The sequence below is a fragment of the Cyprinus carpio genome, chromosome B2 (assembly GCF_018340385.1).
Source record: "Cyprinus carpio isolate SPL01 chromosome B2, ASM1834038v1, whole genome shotgun sequence".
In the NCBI taxonomy this organism is placed as follows: domain Eukaryota; kingdom Metazoa; phylum Chordata; class Actinopteri; order Cypriniformes; family Cyprinidae; genus Cyprinus; species Cyprinus carpio.
The window spans coordinates 8,709,479-8,720,650 of NC_056598.1; the positions used below are offsets into that span (position 1 = coordinate 8,709,479).

General features: G+C 37.5%; 1 protein-coding gene across 2 annotated transcripts; it reads right to left on the minus strand.

Moving 5' to 3' along the window:
* Positions 1-3,598: 3,598 nt before the first annotated feature.
* On the minus strand, positions 3,599-10,231 carry dmbx1a (diencephalon/mesencephalon homeobox 1a). 2 transcript variants are annotated; one of them, XM_042719271.1, is made up of 5 exons: positions 10,034-10,231; positions 6,347-6,512; positions 6,062-6,241; positions 5,570-5,969; positions 3,603-5,248 (listed from the first exon to the last, which is right to left on the minus strand). In XM_042719271.1, the coding sequence occupies exons 2-5, from the start codon at positions 6,497-6,499 to the stop codon at positions 4,830-4,832; spliced, it is 1,152 nt and encodes a 383-aa protein (XP_042575205.1). In that variant the 5' UTR covers positions 6,500-6,512; positions 10,034-10,231; the 3' UTR covers positions 3,603-4,829. The 2 variants fall into 2 exon arrangements, with proteins under 2 accessions (XP_042575206.1, XP_042575205.1); XM_042719272.1 differs by lacking the exon at positions 10,034-10,231 and having other exon boundaries at positions 3,599-5,248; positions 6,062-6,254; positions 6,347-6,508.
* Between the last annotated feature and the right edge of the window lie 941 nt (positions 10,232-11,172).

The window sequence follows — 11,172 nt, forward strand, 5'->3', positions numbered from 1 at the left end:
TATTTTATGCCTCCAGTCCTCAAACCTTCAAATGTAAGATACCTTGGATATCAGTAAATCTCTGTACTTCATGTTTGTTCTAATGTCCACAAGCTGTAACATCGTATTCACATAAAGGTGACCTTAGGCGCTTCAGTGATAAGATATCTGATTGTTGTAGGTGGTGGAAGCTCTGGCCTGAGGCATATCCTACTGCTTGGATGTCTGTGGTATGTGCTGCATATCTGAAGAGCCCAGCATAAGGCCTCAGCACTCACTTTTCAGACTGTGGATCAAGGTTAGCCTAGCCTCGGGGACTTTTTATGATAGGAGAGTCAACTTGGCCAGATGTCTAAACCAAATGTCTGCGATGTTTTTATTTATTTAAAATTTTTACAATTAAATTACAAATATTAAATATTTTAAAATGTCAGTTTTTGCTAATTATTTCATTATGAGAATCTTAAAACAGACTATTGAAATATATTTTTTAATTTGTGTAATTTTGCAACATAAAAAAAAAATATATATATATATATATATAAGATACCAGTTTCACTGGACCTTTGTGTATCTATAAATTAATGCCACAGATATTTGTTTGTATTATATGGTTTTTTTTTTTCAGTAAAAACAGTAATATTGTATAACATTTTATTTTATTTTAATATATATTAAAATGTAAGTTATTCCAGTAATGGCAAAACTGAAATTTCAGTCACATGAGCCTTCAGAAATCATTCTAATTCATTTCTCTGTTGATTTTCTATTTTTATTTCCTTTTTTAGTCATCAAATAATCCTTTTCAACGATGATAATATTATTTAAAATTGAGCACCAATACTAACTGATAATAATTGAGCACCAAATCAGCATATTAGATGACTGTGTGGCATTACAGAAATAAATTACTTTTTAAAATATGTCCAAATAAAGTTGCATTAAATTATAACAACATATCACAATATTGCTATATTTACTCTTCTTAATCAAATAGTGTAAATGTAGCATAAGATAGGGTAAGCATAATACTTAATTCAAAAACATTTTTAAAAAATCACAAATATTCCAAACTTTTGACCACAAGTGTACATATAGCTATGGTCCAGTCCACTGTCTCTATCTCTGCGGTGCATCCGTCAGCATTCATATAATCACAGTTAAAATATTCTGCTGAAGCAGCATTCTATGAACTGTCCCATGATGCTTAGCATGAATTACCACACCATACATCTTCCCGCTTAATCTACCATTAAGAAAATAAATCCTCGTAGGCAACAGCCATTTCAATACAAGTTTTGCCCGTGATTGTCTGCTTTCACAGTAGTGAAATGTCTTGCCTAACTCTCAAGTGTCCGGTGGAGACTTAATCCATATGACTGTGTCCTGCATTCAAAGAGTGCTGAGCTTCCCTCCGCATGCCCACAATGCCACTCTCCCCGTCTAAAAGGTATGTGTGGTGTGGCATTGATGTGTAATTACGTGTGACTGAAACAGCGCCTTGGTGACAGGCTCTAGAGTGCTGCGGTTGGCTTGGGAGAGCTCTCCCCAGAAAAGAGGGGTTTTCTTTGCCCTTAAGAGGATTAAGTGGGGTTGTGATAACAGAAGGATAAAAAGAAGAGAATTGAATCAGAAAAGAGAGCTGGGACCAAAGAGGGCGACCTCTCGCAAGCGAGTTCAAACACCTGTTGTCATCATCCCATCATCAGCACTTTCTCAGTCACACTGCTGCTTTTCTCTCTCGTAATTATTATAATTTAAGATATTAAAGCACATTCATTTATGTTCAGGTCTAATGTGCATTAATAGTTGGCATCTTTAATTTTTGGGCTAATTTCTGAGTGAGTCGTTTTGGTTTCCAGGAGTTCTTTGATGTGTATCTGAGCAATGTGCTGTTGGAGAGATTTACCTCAGCTGACAGCTTGGAGAGTATGTGGCAAAATTGCAGTGCCAGTGGGCTAAAAGAATGCTGGGAACAGGATTAGGATCATATTCTGTCACTTCTTCAATGGGCTGGGGTTCCTTATGGTGGCAGCTTTCATTCTCTATGCAGCTAAAACCAAAAAGGAGAGCATGAGGGAAAGAAGTCTGGATTGAATGGTACACTGTGATTTTTGTGCTAGGCATGCTTGAGGTCCATTTTGTGCTTGTGTGTCTGTAACGGACTGTCTGACGGTGACACCTGATTAAACACTAAGGTGAATTTAGAAACCGCTTAATAATTGAATTTGGATGCTGTGGAGCTTAGCAGTAACAGCTGTTTGTTTTGGTACAGTCTGATTTAAACCCCCCTGTTGTGTTGGGGTCAGTTTGAACAGCATTCAATTCCAAAATGCTTGGAAAGCTGATTCATTTGTGACTATTTCTCGTGTAGGGTAATGTGCATGAAAAGTGTCAACAAAAGTGCCACTTTTAATGCAATTTGCTAAAAAAATAAATAAATAAAGTTTAGTGTCAAGCACTAAAATTTAAATTTAATGAAAATCAGAATCAGAAGGAGAATTCACTTTTTTTTTATATTTTGAATTTCACAGTCAAAAAAAATAGGTTAGGTTAGATTTCACTATAACTAGACTGTTGCAGCACACAAAAAAAGTGTGAGAAACCCATTTACCTTCACAGGTATATGAAGGCAGCTAAAATTTTGCATCTGTGCAGCTAATTTTGAACATAAAAATATGTGGGTCAACACAATGGAAATAACACAAGAAATAGACAGGAATTATTAAATTACTCACAAATTTTTTGAGTCTCTGACAAGCTACAATAGAGGTTTTCTGTTTGAACACGAATCTTTAGTGTTTTTCAAAGTGTAGATTTTTGGCGAATTGCATGGTAACCACGTGGGTCTATTTGTAACCTTGCAGGTCTCATTATACATGCGTTAGTAAAGAGGTTTTGACTTTGTTGTGTTTTTTTGCATGTTTCTGGTTAGGGAGGCCAGTTGCGAAACTTGATAATAGAGATGCTATTTACAATTGACTTGCTTGAACATTTTACCTTCAAGTTAATTGCTGTTCTGTTTTGTTTGTTTGTTTGTTTTTATAATGAAGCATTCTGCCCTCCCATATGTGTTTTGATCTACTCAGAAGGCTGAATGTTAGAACGTATTACAATCAGCTGTATTTAAATATGGCATAAGGCATTTTAAAATGCAGTTAGCAGCCCCATCAAGGACACTGAGAACACTGTGACAGTGGCATCAAGCCTCTGGTAAAATGCACACAGAGGGGAGACCCTCTTTATGTGAGCAAAGGGCTTATGTATTTTGACAAACCACACTGTTTAAGATATAATAGCGGCATAATCACTGCCCCAGGCTGTCATTCTTCAGCATAATGGCCTGCTTATTCATCTGGGATGGCTTATGTCCCCACAACGATTTTATTTCCCAAGATTACCTTGTTTTCTTGTTCTCCTAACTCTCATTTCCTTGTTTTTTTCTGGTGTCCTACCTCCCGATTTTATCACCTTGTTTCTCAGCTAATTCCTAAGCCCCTAATTCTAACTCACTTTACTTTGAGTGAAAAAAAATCCATTTGTATTTTTTATTTCATATATATAATTAATTTTAAATTAAGCATGATCAGTCTAATTTGGATTTATTTAATAAAGGAGAGAAAATAAATATACAGCATATATTTACAAAGATGTCCAAGCAATGTTTTATTGAAGTGTTTTTTTTTACAAGTTTTTAAGTCTACTATTGACATAGAGAAAGATGTGTATACTTCTGGAACACTCTCCACCAATATAGGCTACAAATTCACCACTTTGTGTGATGTCGTGAGTGACTGCATATTGATGTTCACAGTGACAATGAAAGAGTTACAAAGACGACCAGACTGTATAGGTTAAATAATCTGGGGGAGACGCAGGCGGGCTGTGCGGCCCACCCAGTACAATCTTACAAAGGGACAGCTACCAGAATCATCACAGGTTTAAATTCTTCTCAATCTAAAACATAGAACTTTTACATTTGCCTTACCAGTAAACATTTATAGATAGACTTTGTATTGTACATATTAAAATACTTTACAAACACAATGAGAGCTCAGCACTGAGAGGGAAAGAATGAGCAGAGAGGGGAAAAAAGCTGCCATACATGGAAGTGCTTTGCTGTCCACTTGAGAACTTCTGTATTGGACTGTCCAGCATTTGACTACTATTCAGGATTGTTTCCAGTTGCAACATTTATATACACTTAAGCACTAGTTTTCTTCAGAGTGTTAATATGGCAATCTCCAATGATATGCATGGTCTATAATTGCATTTCTTCCACTGCCTGAGGCTACATGTAATTAAAAGCTTTGCATATGTAGTCAGTGAAATCATTTCCTCATTACCCAACCATCCTCAATTTACTGTGGTTTAATCCTGACCATTATACAGGTTAGGTTTAATTAATTTATTAAGTTGTGCAAGATTTACATTTACAAGTTGTGTGATGTGTAATTTGAGAACCACGATAATTGAATTAAAAGAAAGTTATTTTCAGATTCTGGTGTATAGTGCATGCAACTGGCTGAGATCATCTCCAAAAAGTGCTTATATCAAACATCTATGCCCATCCAAAACATATAAATAGCTCTAAATCTATCCAGGGCCTGTCTGTCTTTTATGCAAAGCTGACAAATGTAATATCATAATGAATTAAAAGAGAGCTTCATCATTTTATTGTCTATTTGAGATTTAAAACAACAAGCTCTCTAAAAGAGTCTGAGATTTTTACTAGTCTCAACCTCAGTCCCATGCTTTTGTGAGTATTGGCCCTAATTTTAGAAGTTCAGGTGGCATGTTAGTAGTGGTAGAGAGATGTTCCCTTGCTCAGGTAGGTTTCAGTCTCCTGCTCAGTTGGGCAGCGTGTCCAGGCCCAGTGATGCTGCGTGCTGCTTCGCCCGCAAGCGTAGGTTCTCAATGCTGGTGGTCTTGCTGTTGTGGCTAGGAAGGCCTCCAGAGGCCTGCAGCAGAGGGCTGTTCCAAACCTGTTGTGCATGGTGAGATAGGGACTGATAGTAGGACTGACACGGGAGGGAGCCCAGGGGTGCTGGCATGTTGACATTCATGCCCAGGTATGGTATAGACGATGGGCTCGCCATGTCGAAAGACGGATAATGAACCAGGTTGTTGGTAGCTGCCATGTGCTGGCGAAACTGCTCCTGCAGACGGAAGAGGCTGAGCGGTGATGAGGAATATGAGTGGCTCTGAGAGATTCCACCGGTCACCCCGCTAGAGGAAGATGAGATAGCCGGGGAGCCAAGAGGAGAATCTAAGGACACAAACATGGTTGTCAAGATTTAGATCAAAATTCTTCTTAGTTATTTGCCACCCTCAAAATCTCATTCTGCTATTTGATGCATCCTTTCACACTCTAAAAACAAAGGTTTCAAAGGGGTTTTATTTACAGCAAGTCCAACTAGTTTGGTTCCCCAAATAACCTTTCAGTGAACAGTTCTTAAAAGAATCATTTTGTTCTTAGTATGAAGAACGATTTATTCAACTAAAGAACCTTTTTTTCACTATAAAGAACATTTTGTGCAATGGAAAGGTTGCAGTGAAATTGGAAGAGCAATAAATAGCAAATATGTACCTAGTTTGGGGCTGAGACGTTTGCAAAGTGGAGAAAGGTTTCCAGGTGTTGGTTCTTTCTCAACCTTCAGATCTTCTCTGTGCTGCTTTATCTCCTCTTCCTTGTCAGTTGCGTTGTCCTCTGTTGCCGACTCGCTGCCTGACTGCTCTGCTGATGTCACATTAAGCTCGACACTAAGTTCTGATCCCAGTGCGTGAGGAGCCGCCTCTGCTTCCATGGAGGAGGAAGAGGAGGATGAGGAAGGTGGCTGGTTCTCAAGACTTATGCTGGAAGGGGCATCGTCCTTATCGTTTGTTGCTAGGGGCCCATCGGTCGAGACATCTTTCTGCTTCTGCAGTTGCTCTTTTTGAAGGCTTCGCTGCTTCTTACGAAACTTTGCACGGCGGTTCTTGAACCATACCTGGTGGCCAAAAGACAAGGTGTAGATAGGCTACATGATAAATAAAGGTATTTGTAGGCAGTAGCAATATGATGAAATTGGTAATTTCTTACCTGTACGCGTGCCTCAGGTAGGTTGGTGCACATGGCCAGGCGCTCCCGCATCACAACATCAGGATAGTGCGTTTTCTGAAAGGTCTTCTCCAACGCCTCCAGTTGCTGGGCCGTGAAAGCAGTGCGACTGCGGCGTTGTTTGCGATGTTGAGAGCCGTAGCGAGCCTCAAGTATGATATCGAAATGTACAGCCGTTGGAAGACAAAAGACACGGCATATTTAATTCAATGTACTATCACAATTATTTCGTATGTTAAAGTGAGGGAGAGAGAGAACGCACTTACCAGCCAGTCTCTCCGCGAGGGTGAGCGCATGAACGGACGGCCGATAGTCAGGCGCGTGCTGCGCCTGTTGCGCCGCCTGTTGATGCAGGTTGTACATGGCGCTCAGTGAGTTCATGGCGTGGAGAGAGTATCCGTTCACTCCGTAGTGTTGCATGATTCAAAAATATCTGCAAAAATAAGAATGAGCTATAATGAGTTTAAATGAGCTTTTTCTATTTGTTAAAACATATTTTTACATTCACAAAAGTTAGATTGAGATTTAAAGTCAAAGTTAAAAGTCAGAATAGATGCTTTCGAACTAAAGTGGCGTCCGTGTGAGGAGAAACTATAGCAGCATCTTCAATGTAGGCGATACAATGAATAGACAAAATGTCATTGATATATTTCGGAAACATGGGCCTCTTAGCCTTTTATATTTAATAACCTAAATAAATCTATTATTAAATATATTATTATTCGAGACTTTGGTGCTATAGACTGCGGCTATAAAATTAAAGACAAAATTCCTTAAAATAATTTGCACACTGAGGTAATCGGGCCTTAAATATACTGAACACTTTTACTTCAATATAGCCTAGTCTGTTAATTTGTCCCATCATCTACCTTAGTATCCTGCGTTAATTTATTAAATTTACTAAAATCAAATATTTTAATTTATATCTCGCTTTCTTATGTGATATTTTTATGTAGGCGTAGTTATATATAATCAATTAATAGCCTAGGTTGTCAGATTATAGCTAGAGTGTCAAGCGCTTTTAAAAATACGCTTATAGGAGCGGAACTGTTCATTAATATCCAATTATTGTTTTGTCCAATCCATTAGTCATACTCAAGGAATTAATTGGTGCAATTATCACTTGTTTACCTAATGAGCTCCTCTTTATGCTTACCACATTAGATTTATAATTTCAGAGCCAAATTACCGTAGCAAATCCTTTAAAAACAGTTGTCAATGAATCATTGATTGTTTTAGTGAAATCTAGGCCTAGGCTATACTTAAGCAATGAACGAATGTTTTGATACAGACTTCATTATATCAGTTCTGTGATCAAAATTTAATTTCTCTCATAATTTCATATGCTAGGACTTGGAAAGACGATATTTTAATCATAATAGTTACAATTTACTGATGCTATTAATTAATATGGAATGCTATTAATTAAAAAAATTGGCCATGAGGTTTAGTGTCCTGCTTCCCCGGTCATTTTTCACAGTCGATTTAAGATTTTCATAGATAAAATGAAAGGCTCCAGGACACGATTAGATATGTATTAGTATAGAGGTGGCTGACAGGCACGAATATCTCCAAGGCCAATGCACTGCGCATTATTAAGAAAGTATGCTCCCGCACATGGCGGGCGTCCAGGGACTTAACAGCCTCGAGTTTTAAACTAAATTGTATTTCCAACCAGCACTTAAATTGCTCGTTATTTACTTCGATTCCATTCGTTTGTAGCCTATCCATGAAATTACTACATGTAAAAAAAATAAAATAAAAAACATGCATAATCAAATTAGCCTATGTTAAAATATCTAACACAATTTGAAGTTATGGGCTATTTTTAGGCAGTGCTGTAGCAATAATAATAATAATAATAATAGGCTAATAATAATAATAAATAATAATAATAATTAGATCTAGCATAGGTTGTAATTATTTTTTATTATTATATAATAATTCTGACACTTTGCTAATTGGCAAACATTAGGCTATGTTTATTTCGCATTGTGACATGTCTATATTTGTTTCATGATAATTCAGTGCCATTTTAATAAGACAAATTCAAAAATAATTTCCATAGCTTAGATTTAGATTTATTTATTTAGATTTGCCAATGTTGTTTAATTGTTAATATTTTAGTAATAATTAAATTAATATTAAATAGTGACATATTTAGTTGTTCCTGTTTTTGTTGTTATTATTTCTGCATGTATATAATCTTGTTCCTTCAGTATTAATGATATAAAGTTTGCCGTTTTTCTTTGCGATAATTGACTTTCTTGGTCATGCAGTTTTGTAAACGGCGATTGCCGTTATGTCTATTCAGAACGTAGGGCAGGAATTTTGTTTGGAGGGCTTGTTTAAAAGGGTTTTGTATGTGTGAACTATCCTTATCTGTTATAGGCCACCGAAACGCTTACCCTCCTCAGCGTGGAAGCTTCTGAATGACTCTCGGAGTGCCCATTCCCAGACTATTAAATCAGTGCACCGTCTGATGAATGTGATCAGAGGGCAATAGGGAATAGTTTAATTCGCTTGGACAGAAGGTGCTTTGCTAAACATTTACTTTTCTCCCCCAAGTATTTGAATTGAATGGGGTCCGTTTCTCTCCCTCCCTTCTTTCGCGGCCCCTTATCCCATCGCCCCGGGGCCACGTTTTGGCTGAGATGTATGGCTTCTCTGCGGGTAAAATATGCATGTTGATCCCCATTTGGGTCCCCGTCTAATGGAAGTGCAAATAGGTTTCGACTGTGGAGACCTCCATTTATCATCACCGCTGACACGGACGGACGTATACAGTGAGCTTACGTGTGTGCGTGGCTTCAAGAAATGCTCGCGTGTGTTTTTTTTCCAAGCAATATGTGTCTTAAGAGATGTTATAGGCCTACATCGACTTACGTTTTCTACTTTTAATTCATTGGCATTCCATCTGTGTGTATATGGATGGTATAGCTTACACTTGACAAAAAAAAATAAAAAATAGACACATTTTAAAATAGTAATAAAAACTAAAAAACAACTGACCAGCGATCAATCTAATACTGATTTAGTACAACCAAATAATAGTAGCAGCAATAATAGGCCTAACGATAAAAATGTATGAATTCATGTTTGTGAAATATTTGTTTAAGCGAACTTTGCTAAGCGTCAAAGTTTCGCCACAGGCCAACTTATATTTCGCACAAAGGGCAGCTTATTTTAATACTGTGTCTCGCTGCTATTGTAGTCTGTTCATCCGCCTGTTACTGCTGCGGGCAGTGTGACACTCCATGCTTCGATTATTAAAACCTCATTATGCAAATTGGCATGTACAGTGCAACTTTTTGATCCGACTAAATTAGGAAAAATGTTAGCATTAAAAACCCATTTGACCTGGGGGCACTATTTATCGTGTCTCGCATGACATAGGCCTATATTTATATTGTCACTCATATTTTTGTATCCCTCGCTGTCCAAGGCCCCCCACATTTATGTTAGCCTAAGCGCAGATAAGTTTATCATACTCCATTTCTAAGATGGCCTATCTCTAGGTGAAATGTATTTTATATCATAATTTAATCATTCTGAAGAGAGGACAATTATAGTTTTAACCCACTTTTAATGCGAATTTAAATGTTACAATTTATGTTTTAAGGAAGGCACCCTGGCGCGCGCTCCAAATAAACCCTTGAGTTAGCCTATGTTATGTCTTTGTTATACATAAGTTAAGTTATTTTTTCTAAAATAATTGAGTCGTACCCTCTGGAATACAATTATGTATCTCAAGAAAGAAAAAAAAAAACACTTAAAAAAAAAAAACTGGGCTACATGAAGAGTAGCCTAAAGAAAAACTGCCGGCATAATTTATTTAATATTGTTTAAGCTAGGCTATATTTTAGATAGGCTATTGCTGAACTAACACGTTTATATCTTACTGTTATTGGTTTATTATTTTTTACGTAAATAATTGCATAAGTCGTTTCTTACCTCAGTCTTGTCCTTTATCCGGTGTCTTACACTGTCACTTGATATTTTGTTGCTTGTAGCCCGGAGTATTTCCCAGATGTCCTTATCGCGTTTCTCAAAGTCTAAGAGCCCATTCAAATGTATCCGCTAAGTATCAAGCGACTCCAAATCGTTCCCTGCGCGCTCTTCTCAGCACGTCGCGTCCATCTATTGACACGCGCTTTGAGGAGGGATTTTAAAGACCTCCGCGTAACATCAAGGAGGCTTGCTACTGGTCCTTGAAGCTGTCAATCAAAGCTCGACGATATACTTTTCTGGCTACATTTGGACTCAGAGCCAATTGAACCTTTACTTGAAGTCTTAAATCACGCACTTGAGAGCACTAATGTGCACTCACGAACGCTTTTGCTAATGAACAATATAGCCATATGTTATGTGAGAATAAACAGAAAATACTGGCATCGGTTTAAAGGTTTAGAGCAGGAATAGAAGAAAAACGCCTTTATATAGCTCCGTGATGGCAGAGAGTTTGATTATGAACAAAAAAGCCATTAAAACGTTTTTTTCTTTTTCTTTCTTTCTTTCTTTCTTTCTTTCAATTGGATTTTATTGTTTGCTTGATTTTAGGATTTATAGTTTGTTAAAGTCATGTAAGAACCAACATTTGTAATAACACCAGATCGTTAGAAATTGACTTTATCGAACTCAGTTTTGCCAAAGTTAGTATGGAGTAAATGCCATTATATGAATATTTTGCTTTCTTACATTGTTCTCATGCACTAACTTGTTTTGGTGCTTCGTGTACATAGGAATATTTCTATAGAGGCCACGGTCCCAAGACTTTTTTTAGACAAACGAATATCTCATGCATTGGTTTTGTTTGCTTTTCGGCTTTGTCATGCCACTGCAGGAGAGACTGAAGGGACTTGTGAGATCTCTAATAGATGCCAGGCTACTGCCTTCACAATCTCTCCCGGCCTTGAAGGATTTGGGTGAGGATAAGGGGAGACAAGACGCTATTTCAGCCTCCAAAAAACCTCTGTCTTGAAATGACTGCCGGTAAGAGGATTAAAACAATAATGCCCTTCTCTTCTTGAAGGGTTTTCAGAAAAGATTTCTTCTCCCGGAGCAAAACCGTTTAGGTTGGAATTAAGGGCAGC